Here is a 17950-nt window from a genome sequence, read left to right as displayed (position 1 = left end):
CAAAAAAAAAAAAAAAAAAAAAAAAAGAACAGCAACAGGCAAAACTAAAAAGAAACTAGAAATAGCCTAAAAGGCCAGCCCCAAATGGATAAATAAGTACATGGAAAACGAAATAATACAGTGAGAATGCAAGAAGTAGACTATAAAAATGGAATGAATACGTAGATTATAATTGAGCAAAATCTGTGGATTCTTAATGAAATTTGAAAAGACAATACAGAGGTGTAAATGGTTGCTGTGTTAAGGACAGCGTTTTTTCTCCCTGAAACCTTCTGTGCATTAAAAATTATGACGGCCTTCCTCCCCACCCTCACCTCCAAAAAGACTAGTAAGGCTTTCATACTGGTAGTTAATTATTAATACCAGGATTTATAAATACAGTAGATGGAATGGGAGGCTTGTGTTTATTGGTCACTGTTTATATTCTTGCAAACGTCCTTTTCACTAACAACTAATACTCTGCAGTCCTTCTAAAGTGTCTTTGCAGCTTTCAAATACTAGAACTGCTCTGGTGAAAGTGGCAAGGCTGTGAACTTGGAGATTTCTCAAAAAAGTTAGCTCTGACTAACGTTTTGTGGTACACACAGAGTTACTTTGGTTCCCCTTGTATGACGACTTGCCCTGAAGCCAAGAGAGGTGACACACACCAAAGGTAGGAAAAGGCGAGAATGATTTAGAGGGAACTCAAGTAAAAGTGATAGTCTCTGTTTTCCTTACTCATTTAATTTACCCTTTTAAAGTAACTTCTTTCCCCCGTCTCGTGATTCATGCTCCTTTCTTGGAAGTGAGGTATTTAGATAATCAAAACCCCACACAAGACTTCAACAGCAAATACAGCCGTAATGTAAATATTATTTCAATTAAAAAGGGAATAATATTTGTAGTGCCATGTTAACAGTATTCTCTTTTGTTTGAACTAGTTTTGCTGCATTTAAATTAAGTGCTTCTCTTCAACTTTTCTGTACAGCTATAAGTGCACAGTGGAATTTATTTTTTTTCTATGTATAAGGAGAGAAAATGACTGCTGGTTCAGTGTGTGTCCCTCAGATCATACCACTACGAGTGCCTCAGCCTGGAAAAGCTAACCATGAAATTGATAACAATACACTTTTAGAAATGAAATCAGGTAAGAATCACATATGTTTGAAATTGTTTAAAATAACATTGTCGTATTTCTTGTGTTTATCTGGTTGCTGGTTTATCTCATTGCATGCTTTCTCACTCTTTGCTCAGCTCTTTGGGAAATTTGTAAAACTTCTAAAATTTGAAACAGTGCTCTACATTGATGGTTTATAGAGTGGTATACATTTAGATTAAAATGGTTAGCTTTGACCAACCTTTCATTTGTATAGTTTCAGCAATGTCTTGACTTACCTTAGCCAAAGTAAGATGTCCTGGTACTGGCCAGGGACAGTGGTTCATGCCTGTAATCTCAGCACTTTGGCAGGCCGAGGCAGGTGGATCACCTGAGGTCAGGAGTTCAAGACCAGCCTGGCCAACATGGCAAAACTCTGTCTCACTAAAAATACAAAAATTAGCCAGATATGGTGGTAGGCTCCTGTAATCCCAGCAACTCAGGAGGCTGAGGCAGGAGAATCACTTGAACCTGGGCAGTGGAGGTTGCAGTGAGCCAAGTTCGCACCAGTGCACTCCAGCCTGGGCAACAGAGCGAGACGAGACGCCATCTCAAAAAAAAAAAAAAAAAAAAAAAAAAAAAAAAACGAAAAATTTCCCGATGCTTCCCCAAACTTTTCCAACATGCTCATTATTTAGCTGGCATAATAAATTTGACCTGCTAATACAGGCTTTCCAGTCAGACAAGTTGGAGACTTAATCCCTGCCTTGACAACTTCTAGTGACCTTGGGTACATTACTTAGTCTTTTCGAGTCTCAGTTTCCTCACTGTAAGACACGAATAATAATACATACTTCTTAGAGCCATTGTGAGGATAAATAGGTTCGTGTATGTATGAGGTGCACAGGGTTTGGCATGTAGTAATGCCAGAATAAATCTCAACTGTAATTACAGAAATAAAGCAGTGAGGGCCAGGCGAGGTGGCTCATGCCTGTAATCCCAGCACTTTGGGAGGCCAAGGCGAGTGGATCACCTGAGGTCAGGAGCTCGAGACCAGGCTGACCAAAATGCTGAAACCCTGTCTCTAATAAAAATACAAAATTAGCCAGGCATGGTGGCCAATGCCTGTAATCCCAGCTACTCGGGAGGCTGAGGCAGGAAAATCGCTTGAACCCAGGAGGCGGAGGTTGCAGTGAGCCGAGATTGCGCCACTATACTCTAGCCTGGGTGACAGAGCAACACTCCATCTGAAAGAAGAAAGAAAGAGAGAAAGAAGGAAAGAAGTGGATGTATATCCTGCCAACATTTATTCTTCAAATTCTTAAATATGTGTGTATATGTACACATATACATATATACACATACACATATATAATTATCATAAGGAAGGAAAGTTTTATAGGTAAAACATATGCACAAATATTTGTGTAAAAAAGACTTTGAAATTACAATTTTTGCCTTTTAACCAATTATGTATTTTAATAACTGAAATATATAGAAACTATCTGCATTTATGGTATGGCCCCTATGCGGCTTAGACCAAGAGTTCTGACTAAGAATATGTATTATTTTCTGTGTTCTCCTTTAGCTTAAAAGCTGATACAATTTTTTAAACTGTCAAACCAAATTAAACATTTTAATATATGTGCCCATAATTCTTAGGAGAAGTTGGGTGATTATTGACAAAAGATAATATGAATGATAGGGTATCAAAATTCCCTGATACGTAAATATCAAATAAATAGTTTTCACAATTCAGTAACAAAAAGAACAATAACCCAAAAGAAAAATGGGCAAAGGACATGAAAAGACCTTGTTTTGTTTTTCCTTTTACAACTTTTATTTTAGTACCAGGGGTACATGTGCAGGTTTCCTACCTGGGTATATTGTGTGGCGCTGAGGTTTGGGGTATGATTGAGCCCATGACCCAGGCAGTGAGCATCATTGTAGGTTTTCAGCCCTCCCCACCCTCTAGTAGTCCCCAGTGTCTATTGTTACCATCTTTTTTTTTTTTTTGAGACAGACTTTCGCTCTGTTGCCCAGGCTGGAGTGCAGTGGCGCGATCTCGGCTCACTGCGAGCTCCGCCTCCCGGGTTCACGCCATTCTCTTGCCTCAGCCTCCCCAGTAGCTGGGACTACAGGCCCCCGCCACCACGCCCGGCTAATTTTTTGTATTTTTGGTAGAGACGGGGTTTCACTGTGTTAGCCAGGATGGTCTCGATCTCCTGATCTCCTGATCCGCCCGCCTCGGTCTCCCAAAGTGCTGGGATTACAGGCATGAGCCACCGCGCCCAGCCTATTGTTACCATCTTTATGTCCATTTGTACCTAGTGTTTAGCTCCCATTTATAAGTGAGAACACATGGTATTTTGTTTTCTGTTCCTGTGTTAATTCACTTAGGATTATGACCTCCAACGGCATCCATGTTGCTGCAAACGACATGATTTCATTCTTTTTTATCACTGCATAGCATTCCATAGTGTGTATGTACCACATTTTCTTTCTCCATTTCACCATTCGTGGGCACCTAGGTTGGTTTCATGTCTTTGCTATTGTGAATAGTGCTGTGACGAACATATGGGTGCATGTGTCCTTTTGGTAGAACAATTTATTTTCCTTTGGGTACATACCCAGTAATGGGATTCCTAGGTTGAATGATATTTCAACTCTTCTTTTTTTATTTTTTATTTTTTTTTGAGACCGAGTCTTACTCTGTCACCCAGGCTGGAGTACAGTGATGCAATCTTGGATCACTGAAACCTCTGCCTCCCGGGTTCAAGTGATTTTCATGCCTCAGTCTTCAGAGCAGCTGGGATTACAGTCGTGTGCCACTACGCCCAGCTAATTTGTGTATTTTTAATCTGCCTGCCTGGGCCTCCCAAAGTACTGAGATTACAGGTGTGAACCACAGCACCCAGCCTCAACTCTTATTTCTTTGAGAAATTTCCAAGCTGCTTTCCACAGTTGCTGAATTAATTTACATTTGCACCAACAGCATGTAAGTGTCTGTTTTCTCTGCAGCCTCACCAACATCTGTTAGTTTTTGACTTTTTAACAAAAACCATTCTGACCAGTGTGAGATAGTGTCTCATGGTGGTTTTGATTTGCATCTCTTTGATGATTAGTGATGATGAGCATTTTTTCATGAGTGTGTTGGCCACTCGTGTATCTTCTTTTGAGTAATGATGAAAAGACATTTTGTAGGAAAGGAAATATAAAGGTCTCTTAAACATAGGAAAATGTTTCTTCTCCTCACCCTTCTCCCTACCCCTTCAGCTGCTTGCTGAGCAGACCTTATCCCTGCTTCACCTATTCCAAGCTCTTAATCACCACCTGACAAGCTGTATTTCCTTGTTTGTTTACTGTTTCAGTGTCCTTCCTGAAACATAATCTCCATGAGAGCAGGGACCATTCTAGGTACAGGGGATATGCAAGGAGACCCTCGGATATACTTTTGCATATCCCCTATACCTAGCACAATGTCTGATACATAATAGGTACTCAGCAAACATTTGTTGCAATGAATTAGTGAGTTTTACTCAAAATGCAAGAAAGATGAGTTACAGGATAGTATTTTTTTTAACCTAGGAAATTAGGAAAACTAAAAGAAAACTGGGTAACACACTATATGAGGAAGATTGTGGTCAAATAAGTACTTTCATGCATTGCTGATGGCAGTGTAAATTGCTTAACCATCCACGGAGGGCAGTTTGGAAATATTAATCAAGATTACAAATGCGACCAGGCATGATGGCTCACGCCTGTAATCCCAGCACTTTGGGAGGCCAAGACAGGCGGATCATGAGGTCAGGAGATCGAGACCATCCTGGCTAACATGGTGAAACCCCGTCTCTACTAAAAATACAAAAAATTAGCTGGGCGTGTTGGCGGGCACCTGTAGTCCCAGCTACTTGGGAGACTGAGGCAGGAGAATAGAGTGAAACTGGGAGGCAGAGCTTGCAGTGAGCCGAGATCGCACCACTGCATTCCAGCCTGGGCGACAGAGCGAGACTCCATCTCAAGAAAGAAAGAAAGAAAAAAAAGATTACAAATGCTGGCAGAGCACAGTGGCTGATGCCTGTAATCCCAGCACTTTGGGAGGCCGAGACAGACAGATCACCTGAAGTCAAGAATTCGAGACCACCCTGGCCAACATGGCAAAACCCTGTCTCTACTAAAAATACAAAAATTAGCTGGGCATGGTGGTGGGCACCTGTAATCCCAGCTACTCAGGAGGCTCAGGCAGGACAATCGCTTGAACTCAGGAGGCAGAGGTTGCAGTGATCTGAAATCGCACCACTGCACTCCAGCCTGGGCAACAAGAGTGAAACTCTGTCTCAAAAAAAAAAAAAGATTACAAATGCATATATTTTTGACTCAGCAGTATTAGTTCTACATATTTGTCTTACCCATATATTTACAGAAATAATTCTTTATAAAATTATTCTTACAGTGCTTATAACTGCAAAAGAAACAAAGAAAAGGAAAAAAGAAGGCAGCCTAAAGATCCATCTGTAGGGAATTGGTTAAATTATTGTTCATCTATATAAGAGAATGTGGTGCAGCCATAACAAAGAATGCAGAAGCTCTTTTTTTTTTTAAAAAATTGCTATTTATTTCCTAGGAAGCTCTTTATGTACCAATATAAGACATATTGATAAATGAAAAAAGAACTGTAGAACAGGGTATAGTATGCCATCATTTGTGGCAAAAGAGGGGAAATAAGAATATGTACATAAATGCTTGTATGGATATAAAATATTTTTGAAGGTTACTCAAGATCCCATTGATAGTCTCTGGGAAGCTGGTGTCACAGGTCGGGCGAGACTTTTCACTGTATACCCTTCTTGACCTGTTGAATCTTGAATATTGTTTGTATCAGTGCGTTGTTGGAGAGGCAAAAGAGCACAGTGGTTCAACAGCATGGGCTGTGTATCCAACCTAGCAGAAGTCAAATCACAACTCCTCTATTATTTAGCAACTTTATTAATCTTTCTGGGACTCAGTTACCTCATCTCTAAAATGGGTGTAAAATAGGATCTACCTCATAGGGTTGTACAGATGAAATGAGCTCATTCATGTAAAGCACAGTGCTGGTACAGAGAAAGAACTGCATTATTGCTATTACTATTCATTTCCATTATGTGTATATAATAACCTATAGGTCAGTTATTTAAGTTGATTAACACAATCTTAAATCACAACTTTAAATCTGAACTTAAATCACAACTTTAAATCTTAAATCACACACTTAAATTTTTTTTTTTTGGAGACGGAGTCTTGCTCTGTCCCCCAGGCTGGAGTGCAGTAGCAGGATCTCGGCTCACTGCAAGCTCCGACCCCTGGGTTCACCCCATTCTCCTGCCTCAGTCTCCCCAGTAGCTGGGACTACAGACGCCCGCCAGCATGCCTGGCTAATTTTTTGTATTTTTAGTAGAGATGGGGTTTCACCATATTAGCCAGGATGGTTTTGATCTCCTGACCTTGTGATCTGCTCGCCTCGGCCTCCCAAAGTGCTGGGGTTACAGGTGTGAGCCACCGTGCCTGGCAAATCTCAAATCTTAAACTGACCTATAGGCATTATTCAGGGACTTGCTACTTTGGTGTTAATTATAGTTATCCTGTTTTGGATTTTTCAGACACTCCAGATGTCAACATATATTATACTCTGGATGGCAGCAAACCTGAATTTCTAAAGAGAACTGGCTATGGGGAAAATAACACATTTAAGTATACAAAACCTATTACTCTGCCTGATGGAAAAATACAAGTTAAAGCTATTGCCGTCTCTAAGTAAGTTAAGAGCATGGTGATTAAATTAATTTATGATACTATAACATTGTGTTCTCATTTTATTCATTTTTTCCTATCAGAATCAGTGCTGCATTAGAAGGACACTACTGAAATGTTATTTTAATTTTGGCTTACATACGTAACATTTGTGTTTTACTGGCCTTTCCTTGAGGCATACTGTGAGGCACAGAAATCATAAGTAGATAGCTCAATGAAGTGTTATGTATATTAATACTGTTTTTATTTTAAATTCCACATTGGGGTTTCAGGAAGGAAGATCCTTTCCAGGACTGGGGGCCTCTGAAGAGCTCCATGTGGCTCTGAAGAAAATACTGTGTTCATGGAGTGGCTCTTTCATTCCCCAGGGTGCTCTTTCATTCCCCTACAACCATCATTCTCAATTTCATTTTGTATCGACTTAATTGGCCTTCAAAGCTACTGTCATTTCAACTTGTTGGATATTAGCTACCATACTTTTTTCTTTATCCTTTTTTTTCTTAATGACTTTTTCCCATTTTCAAATATAGAAACACTATTCAATTTGGAAACCTTCACCATGTGTTGTGGGAAAAAAAACAAAACAAAACTCAAATGCTTGGCAATTCTGTGTGGCTGTGATATAGGAATTATTTTTCCAGCAATGCGGGTTTGGCCATATTTTGGGAACATTTAAAAGCCCCAAACTGGCCGGGCACAGTGGCTCACGCCTGTAATCCCAGCACTTTGTAAGGCCGAGGTGGGCGGATCACGAGGTCAGGCGATAGACACCATCCTAGCTAACATGGTGAAACCGCGTCTCTACTAAAAATACAAAAAAATTAGCTGGGCGTGGTGGCGGGCACCTGTAGTCCCAGCTACTTGGGAGGCTGAGGCAGGAGAATGGCATGAACCCAGGAGGCAGAGGTTGCAGTGAGCTGAGATCGCACCACTGCATCCAGCCTGGGTGACAGAGCGACACTCTGTCTCAAAAAAAAAAAAAAAAGCCCCAAACTAAATACAGTACCGGGCTGGCCCAGGTACTTTGAAAGGACTCTAGCCCCAGCCCCCACTGACTGAATTACTGCATGGCGTTTTGAGGAGAGCTACACATTCCACAGCAAACATGATTGCTTTGGCATCTGAAAATTAAAACAAATACAATGAAACAAAACAATCCCTTTATGCACATTATTATTGTTTTTAAATGGGTTCTGCAAATGGAGTATATGCACGTTATTATTCTTTATAAAATGTTGGAACATGTAGCTTTTTCTCACTTGCCAAGCCACTTCTATCAAGGTAAGTCATCTCAATTATTAAAAATTAAGAAGCTTTTTAATGATTGCCATTCTAACTGGTGTGAGATGGTATCTCATTGTGGTTTTGATTTGCATTTCTCTGATGATGAGCATGAAACAACAGGTGCTGGAGTGGATGTGGAGAAATAGGAACACTTTTACACTGTTGGTGGGATTGTAAACTAGTTCAACCATTGTGGAAAACAGTGTGGCGATTCCTCAAGGATCTAGAACTAGAAATACCATTTGACCCAGCCATCCCATTACTGGGTATATACCCAAAGGATTACAAATCATGCTGCTATAAAGACACATGCACACGTATGTTTATTGCAGCACTATTCACAATAGCAAAGATTTGGAATCAACCCAAATGTCCATCAGTGACAGACTGGATTAAGAAAATGTGGCACATATACACCATGGAATACTATGCAGCCATAAAAAAGGATGAGTTTGTGTCCTTTGTAGGGACATGGATGCAGCTGGAAACCATCATTCTCAGCAAACCATCGCAAGAACAGAAAACCAAACACTGCATGTTCTCACTCATAGGTGGGAATTGAACAATGAGATCACTTGGACACGGGAAGAGGAGCATCATACACCGGGTCCTATTGTGGGGATGGGGGAGGGATAGCATTAAGAGATATACCTAATGTAAATGACAAGTTAATGGGTGCAGCACACCAACATGGCACATGTATACATGTATAACAAACCTGCACGTTGTACACATGTACTCTAGAACTTAAAGTATAATAATAATAAAAAAAAAAATTAAGAAGCTAAATACTCTGGTGGCCAAATGCTGTAAAGCAGGCCTCCTTAGAAGCTGCAAGTAGTAGTAAAATGAAGAAGCAATTTAATGACTGACTATACAGTTTGAAGGAGTTAATAAGGCTTTCGAGAGAGAGTAAAAAATAAGGTCATTCTTTATGCCTCTCACCGTTCTGCTCTGTGCCCTCTAAGTGTCTATTCTGAAAGGTACTTAACAGTACTAGCGTATTTCAGATGTACTCAGCTTAGGGAAAATATTTATATATTTATATTAAAAATTTCTATATTTATATAAAAAACATTTGAATTTTCAGCTCAAAAGGTGAATGCCTTAGCTGGTTCCCCAAGGAAGGGCCAGCTGGGGTGGGGGAAACAGCCTGCATCTTAGGGGGTGGAATAAGTGGGTAAGAGCCAGGCCTCTACTCATGTGACCTCATGTGGGGTTGTAAGTGTGCATTCTGGGAGCCTCCCGACCATCCAAGATTCAAGTGATCCCTGGATGGAGAGGCTTGTGATGTCTGGGAAGTGTGTGCTAACAGGAAGGACAATTGGATCTTGGATGACAGGCCTAGAGCCAAAGGTGAACATGCAGACGAGATGGATGCCGAGGCGAACGAGTTAAGCAAGTGGTTCATCTAAAAGATCATCTATATCTGTAACCAGATTTGTGAATCTGTTTAACATTAAACAACGTAGAAGTTTTCAGCTACCTTTCTAGAAGATGGAGAAAAAAATTCTGAGAAATATACAATTCGTCTAAATAGTCACTACCTATCTGTGAGTGACAGTATTTAGAAATAACGTCGGCCGGGCGCGGTGGCTCAAGCCTGTAATCCCAGCACTTTGGGAGGCCGAGACGGGTGGATCACGAGGTCAGGAGATCGAGACCATCCTGGCTAACACGGTGAAACCCTGTCTCTACTAAGAAATACAAAAAACTAGCCGGGCGAGGTGGCGGGCGTCTGTAGTCCCAGCTACTCGGGAGGCTGAGGCCGGAGAATGGCGTGAACCCGGGAGGCGGAGCTTGCAGTGAGCTGAGATCCGGCCACTGCACTCTAGCCTGGGCTACAGAGCGAGACTCCGTCTCAAAAAAAAAAAAAAAAAAAAAAAAAGAAATAACGTCTCAGCTTTCTGTGATCAGAAGACACTCGCATGTTCACTGGCTGGAGTGACTCATAGGTGGCTAAATTTCCCTGTTTAAATCTCTTCTTTAAAAAAAATAATAACAAAACCAGATTTACAGATTCATAAATCTTCCCCTCTAAGATCCAGGGATACTTATTTACTTAAAGGTTCAAAAATTTTAAGAAATATAAAAATTGAGCATGTAAGAAATCTGAGCAGTTGCTGAAGAAATGCTAATGCCACAGACAATATGTATTAAAGATCAGTATGAAAATGAGTAAGGGCAAAGCAGACAAAGAACCCTGAAGAAGAAAGATAATTGGAAATATAAAAAGTATCAAGAGCCTGGCCAGAGCAAATAGAAACACGGGCTGTGGTAACCAGTGAGCCATAATCACATAGAAAGGATAACACAAGAAAGGTGAGCTTTCAATGCAAATGAGGAGGGGTGAGAGAGTTAAACACATCAAATAAATATGTCAAGCATGGTCATGATGATGTGGGAGAGGCTGCTGGATGTCCCCCAATATCTGTTTTTCCCTTTAATAATAGGGCCCATGATTTTTAGCCAGGCACGTGGTTGCCTTGAAGATACTTCCCAATCCCTGTTGCCCTAGTTAGAGATGTGTACCGGGCTGTGGCCAGTGGATACACGTAGAAGTGATGTGTTCAACTTTAAGATTGTATCTTTAAAGAGAAAGGGTGAGCTTTGCTTCCAATTGGCTGGAATGTAGATGTGGTTGGTCAGTCAGGTTGGGCCATGAGGATAAATGCAATGTCATAGAAATGATGGAGTAACAAGGTAGAAACTTGATATCATGTTCCTGTCACCATGACACCCCTATACCAGCTCTAGACTGCTTATACCCTATGACTTCTGTCTTGTTTAAACCTCTATTTGTTAGTTTGTTTGTTCGTTCATTTATTTTTTGAGACAGGGTCTTGCTGTGTCGCCCAGACTGGAGTGGAGTGGTGTGATCTTGGGTCACTGCAACCTCCGCCCCCTGGGTTCAAGCAATTCTTGTGCCTCAGCTTCCTGAGTAGCTGGGATTACAGGTGTGTGCCACCACAGCCAGCTAAATTTTTGTACTTTTGGTAGAGACAGGGTTTTGCTATGTTGGCCAGGCTGGTCCTGAACTCCTGGCCTCAAGATTCACCTGCCTTGGCCTCCCAAAGTGCTGGGATTACAGGAGTGAGCCACCGTGTCCTGCCTTAAAGACACTATTGTTTTGATTCTGTGTTACAACAGCCAAGCCTATATCTTGATAGACAAAGGACACATATCAAGCGAATGCCTACAGAGAACATGATTGAGAGTACAGGTCATCAACAAGGCTGACAATATCAAGTGTCAGCAAGTATGTGGAGAAGCTGGAACCCTCAGCTAATGCTGGTGGGAATGTAAAATGGAATAGCCACAATTTGGCAGTTTCTGAAAATTAAACACATACCTGCCATGTGACCCAGCAATTCCACTCCTTGGTATCTATTGAAGAGAAATGAGAACATGTCCACATAAAGACTTATGTGTGAATGTTCATAGCAGCATTATCCATAATAACCCAAACCCAGAAATAATCCAAATGACCATCAACTGGGGAATGGACATAAAAATCGTGATATATCTATAAAATGGAATACTACTCGGCAATAACAATGAGTGAGTTACAACAACATGGATGAGCCTCCAAAAAAAGAGATAAATAAAAAATCCAGACATGTAAGATGACTGCATATGTATGATTACATTTATGTTAAATTTCTAGAAAAGACAAAGCTATAGAGATAGGAAACAGATCAGTGGTTGCCTAAGACAGGTGGTGGTAGCGAGGAGTGACTGCACACAGGCACAAGGGAATTATTTTGGATAATGGAAATGTCCTAAACATTTCCACTGTGCTGATATTCGCACAGTTGTCTACACTGACTGAGTCTCATTGAACCAGTTGCTTAAAATAGATGAATTTTGTGTCATGTAAATTATACCTCAATAAAGCTGTTAAAAAGTAGAGTATAGGTGAGCTACTGGTACTGAAATAAAATCACCACTAGTTTTTAGTCATGGGCACTGCTACATTGTCTTCTCATGAAATTCTTATTGCATCAGAGAACAAGATGAATTGTGAAATATTATGAATGGATGGAAAACATGATAGTATTTGAGTTACAGAATCTACCAGCGCAGCATATATTACACTGCCTACAGCTGAGACAGGGAAAATGCTCTTGATTCATGTGGAATGACGTAGGTAACACATTTTTTGTTTTAGAATAGTTTGAGGCTTATGGTCTGATATCTTTATGATGAATGTGGTAGATAGCCTTCAAAAATGGCCCGTGATGAACTATGCCTCCCAGTATTTATGCCCTTTTGTAGCCTTTGCTGGCATTGTGACTTGCTTTTGACCAATAGAATATTTCAGAAATGATGCCAAGCACTTCTGAGATCACAAGAAGTATTATAGTTTCTGCTTTGGTTTCTTGGGACAAAAACACTAGCAGGGGATTGTGGTAGCCAGGTACTGTGGAGGAAATCTGACTACGTGAGTCTTCCATACTGTGAGGAAGTCCAAGCTAACCATGTGGGAGAGAGAGGGAGGGACAGAGAGATGGAGATTGAGTGAGAGCAATGAGTGGTGAGCCCCTAGCTGTTCCAGTTACCCCAGCCCAGGCTTTGCATATTTGAGAGAAGTCGTTTTGGACACCCAGCCCAGTTGAGCCTTCAGTTGACTCCAGCCCTTGCTGATGTCTGATGGCAGCCACATGAAAGAGCTCAGATGAGACCTACTCATTGGAGACCGTGAATCCATAGATCCATGTTTTAAGGCACTACCTTTGGGGTGGTTTGTTACACAGCAGTAAATAACCCAAAAGGAAGTAAGTAAGGAAAGACTATAGAAATTACATTTGATTTCTTCAATTTGAAATGCAATAAATTTAGTAGCTAGACTAAGGTACTTTAATAAAATCATCTTAATTGTTAGCCACTTTTTTTTGAATCTTTGTGTAACACAGACTTTTTTCTCTTTTAATAATAATTTTCAGAGACTGCAGACAGAGTGGCATTGTGACAAAGGTGTTTCAGGTAGGCTATGAACCACCGAATGTAGTCTCTCCTGAAGACAGTGTTGAAAATGTCCTCAAAGATTCTTCAAGGCAGGCAAGTAATGAAAGTATCATCCATTCAGATTGTCACTGTATTTTGGTTCCTTCTTTTTCAGTGAGCAGATCTTGCCTTTTATTACCTGACCTCTGCTGATAGTCAGGTCCTTATAATTGAAGTCATTATCAACCATTGCAAAGCATCTTCACTGATTTCTCAGCCTTTCGTCAGTCTCCTATCTACCCTGAAGATGAGAATACCTGCTGAGCACCGGGGTCCATGCTCCAGTGTGTTCAGTGGCTCTCTCTTACCTACTGAAAAAAACAGAAACCTTTAGCCTTTCATCCAAGTCATCAGTTTCTGCCCTTGGTCGGCCTTTCCTGCTTTGTCTGTGAACCCCCTACATATACTCCAACGAAACTGAACTGTGTATGCTATGCCCTATCACTGCTATCCTGGCACCCAGGCCTTCTTTTATAAACCGCTTTGAGCATGTGATTACTTTGTTCCTTGTTTATCTTGCCTATGCATTATAAGCTCCAAGGTGGCATGATTGCTATACTCATTGCCTTGCACAGGGGCAGGCAGGAGAGGGTAGTGATTGTGTATCTGTTGAATAGATGCTTTGGGTAAGTAGAAGTCCTCAGTGGGCATAGAATTCTTTTATGTTGAAATCTTTATTCCCAAATATCTGCAAAGCCTCCCCACTGTGAAGAGTCAATTAGATCCATCTGAGAAGGATGTGTGAAGCTTCAGGCACTGGGTGTGAGTATCAATGAGAAAGATTCAAGGAGCTAAGCCAGAGGATGGGCTAGTCTACAGTATGGCGGCCAACCCAGAGGTCTTGGTCACAGGGATGTTGTTGGGATTGACAGAGGAAGTTTATAGGGGTTTCGCTTAAGCTTGACCTGAGGCTAGAGAGGAGGTTGTAGGACCAAAGCAGTGGATGCAGGCATGGGTAGGGCTCAAGTGTGATCAAGGCAAGGATCTACACTGGGCAGGGGCCACCTGTGGGGGCTGAGCCCACATATATCAGCAGGTGCTTAGGCTTGAATCAGGTGTGAGGGACCAAGTCCATGGAGAAAGTCCAGAGGGAAGAGTGTTTAAGGACTGTGTGTGCACAGGTCGTGTACAGAAGTCTGATTTTGGTCTGACCCTACCCTGCCTTTGCCACTCTGGACTTGGTGGTCCCTCTGTTGTTACCCAGACTCCTACAGTTGTAGCATCCTGCCTGCATGTGCTGCTCCCTGCCTCCTGCCTTGGCCGCTTCACCTGGTGAGGCCTACATCCAGACATGCTGCCAACTGAGCAGCCCAGCCCAGATACAAAGCTGCATGTTTCCAGAATAAAGTGAAACAGGGATTACTTCATGAAAACAACTGTAAACTCTTTCAAATAAGAAATGCACACCATGACCCTGTCTCTATCGTGCAGCTTTAATTCTCACATGGGAATAACCAAGTAAGTGATATGCAATCTCTTCATTCCTAGGAATTCAAAAATGGATTAGTTGGATCAAAACTAAAGAAGAAATATCAGAACTCTGAAAATCAACGCAGCTGGAATGTTAACCTCAGAAAGTTTCCAGGTATGTTGTGACAGAACAAAAACAAGGTTTTGTATTCTGAACCCACCAGAGAGGTTCATGGCATGTTCATTGCATGTTTTCTTGTCTGGAGAAGTGTTGGAATAAGAAACACTGGGGCAGGAAAGTATGCTGTACTTCGAGTTTTTATACTGTCCTTGCTAACAGCTTAAGATCATGAAGGAGGATCAAGCAGTCCAACCAAGTCAGATTTCTTGACCCATCGCAGGGAGCCATGGGGGCATCTCACCAAACAGAGGAAACACTGGAGTTGTAGAGTTTGGGGGAAGAGTGGAGTTTGGGTGAAATATAAATGAAAGCAGAGTTTTGATAGGCTCAAAGCGAAGTTGGTCTGGGTGTGAAGGGATCAGCATCAGGTATCGACTGGGAAGGGGACCCAGGGTTCTGTTGCCTTGGAAATTACAAAGATACACGGGGAATACTGTGTTCAGAAATGATTATCTTTGCACCAGGGTTGGACATGGAGGCTGCTTCTCTATGGCAAAGTGGCCTAGATTCCTCAGGCAAGAGTTAGATGTTTCGTTCTTACTGAGAATTTCCAACAGCGAAGTTTCTGATAATCTGTGATTTTAGAGAACAGGGTTTCTCAGTGAGTAAGAAAGACTAGTCATGCAAAGAGGGGGCTGTTAACGACATTTTACAGCTGCAGTGTGTTCTTGGGAGATATAATATTTCCTGCTAACTTTGCAACTGGATTGATCTGTCTGTTTTCCAAGCCTGATGTGGACTATTGTAGAGTGCAGCGGGGAAGACGATCTTCTCAGTCTGGACTTGTTTTTTTTTTCTCACTTCTAATATATTGAGTGTGTGGCGGGAGCTCTTTACATAATTATTACTTCTAGGAAAGCAATGTGATAACAGTGGTTCTTTATTAAAAGGTTTCCCACTGTGAAGACATCTTTGCATGATTATGTATAATTACAGATGCTCAAAGAGTGATGTTTTTAATATCATTGTAGACCTCCAGGTAGGTGAAAGAACTGACCCTAAAACTTTGAAAGATCTTCGCTTTTCAGAGAGTCCACTGGAAATCCCAGCTCACAGTGGAGGATCAGGTTCTAGACCACCCACCCGCCAGTCCCAGGTAACTTCTAAGGACAATCTTTAGGGTACCCAAATACCTCTTATATTTTTAATGCTTCCCATGAAATACTTTAAGACTGCACCTCCCCCTCTTTTGACCATGTGCTAGGCACTGTTATAGTGCTGGGAATATTGTGTTTGACAAGAAAAGTCCCTGTATTCATGGAGCTTACCTTTTATTGGACTTGGGGGCAGACAGATAATAAATAAGTAAATAAACAGAAAATTTAAAATGGTGGTAAGTGTCATGAAGAAGATAAAATGGTAATGAGATATAGCAGTGGTTCTCAGAGGTGATCCCCAGACCTGCAGCATCAGCATCACATGGGAACTTATTTGAAATCCACATTCTCAGGCCTGATGAGCAAAGTGGGAGATGAGGCAGAAGGTGGCTGGGGCCAGAGTGTCTAGAGCTGTGGTTCTCAAACATGGCTGCACCTTAGAATCACCTGAGGAGGTTCAAACCAATCCCCAAGGTTTAGCGTCAGAAATTCTGATTTAATTGGTCTGAAGTGGAGTTTGAGCATCATTAAAGAAAAAAAACAAAAAAAACCCTAAATGATTCTAATGGTCAGGCATGGTTGAGAGTCATAGACACTAGTCTGACCGTAAGAAGTTTGAATTATATTCTAATTGTAAAGGGAATCTGTTTGGCAGACAAGACACAGTCCCATTTACATTTAAAAGTTTTCTCTTGGCCGGGCGCGGTGGCTCAAGCCTGTAATCCCAGCACTTTGGGAGGCCGAGATGGGCGGATCACGAGGTCAGGAGATCGAGACCATCCTGGCTAACACGGTGAAACCCCGTCTCTACTAAAAACAAAAACTAGCCGGGCGAAGTGGCGGGCGCCTGTGGTCCCAGCTACTCGGGAGGCTGAGGCAGGAGAATGGCGTAAACCCAGGAGGCGGAGCTTGCAGTGAGCTGAGATCCGGCCACTGCACTCCAGCCTGGGCGACAGAGCCAGACTCAGTCTCAAAAAAAAAAAAAAAAAAAAAAAGAAGTTTTCTCTTTGGCCACAGTATGGAGATTAGGCCATGGAAGAGGAAAGAGAGAACATTATTTAGGGGGCTTTTGTTCAGGTGAGAAATGCTGGTGGCTTGGACCAAGGTTGTAGAGGTAGTCAGGATAGGAGGTAGGCTTGGCTGAGGGATCCAATAGCTGGAAGGGAAGGTGAGAAGCCAAGGATGCCTCTCAGGGTTTGTCCTGAGTATCTGGAGATGATGGTGCCATTGACAAAGCTGGAAAAGATGAGAGAGGAGCAGGTGTCCAAGGACACATTAGACATCCAAGTAGAGGTGTTGAGTAGACTGTTGGATATGCAAGTTCACACTCAGGAAAGGTCAGGGCTGGAGATATGTACTTAGAAATATGGAAATATTCAATATGTTGATGGTATTTGAAGCTTAGGTCTGAATGAGATCACTAGTCAAGGCTGTACAGAAAATGAAGGGAAGGAAAATGAAGAAAGTCCTCAACTTAGAGGTTGAGCAGGGGAGGAGGAGCCTGAAAGTAGAAAGAAAGCCAAAAGAATATGTTGCCATGGAGACCAAGAAATGGAAGAATTTCAAGGAGAAGTTCCTCTATGTCATATGTTACTGCAGGTTCTAATTAGATAGAGACAGACAATTGGAAATTCCCATTGGCTTTGCCAAGATAGAGGTGACTTATGACCTTAATAAAAGGCATATCAGCTGGGTGCGGTGGCTCACACCTGTAATCCCAGCACTTTGGGAGGCCGAGGTGGGCGGATCATGAGGTCAGGAGTTCAAGACCAGCCTGGCCAATATGGTGAAACCCTGTCTCTACTAAAAGTACAAAAATTAGCCGGGCCTAGTGTTGCATACCTGTAGTCCCAGCTACTCAGGAGGCTGAGGCAGAAAAATCACTTGAACCAGGGAGGCAGAGGTTGCAGTGAGCCAAGATCGTGCCATTGCACTCCAGCCTTGGCAACAAAGTGAGACTTCATCTAAAAAATAAATAAATAAATAAATAAATAAACAGCATATCAATGCATTCTTACTATTATAACACAAGAAAGATGCTCTTACACTAGTTGCCTACTATTATAGTGCTTTGATTTTTCAATGTTTATAAAATCCAATTTGGAC

The 17950-nt window shown here is 41.7% G+C and overlaps 1 protein-coding gene across 1 annotated transcript in view; it reads left to right on the top strand.

The window, feature by feature from the left end:
* DZANK1 (double zinc ribbon and ankyrin repeat domains 1) overlaps positions 1 to 17950 on the top strand; it is a 97883-nt gene that overhangs the window by 1405 nt on the left and 78528 nt on the right. The window contains exons 2-6 of the mRNA XM_025399641.1: positions 921 to 1126; positions 6715 to 6868; positions 13096 to 13210; positions 14645 to 14741; positions 15719 to 15843. Coding sequence (XP_025255426.1) covers positions 1018 to 1126; positions 6715 to 6868; positions 13096 to 13210; positions 14645 to 14741; positions 15719 to 15843 — 600 coding nt within the window. The 5' untranslated portion in view covers positions 921 to 1017. The remainder of the gene's footprint in view (positions 1 to 920; positions 1127 to 6714; positions 6869 to 13095; positions 13211 to 14644; positions 14742 to 15718; positions 15844 to 17950) is intronic.

This window comes from Theropithecus gelada, chromosome 10, assembly GCF_003255815.1.
Source record: "Theropithecus gelada isolate Dixy chromosome 10, Tgel_1.0, whole genome shotgun sequence".
NCBI lineage: Eukaryota > Metazoa > Chordata > Mammalia > Primates > Cercopithecidae > Theropithecus > Theropithecus gelada.
Note: the sequence above shows the minus strand (reverse complement) of the source record. Positions and strands in the feature narration are given on the sequence as shown.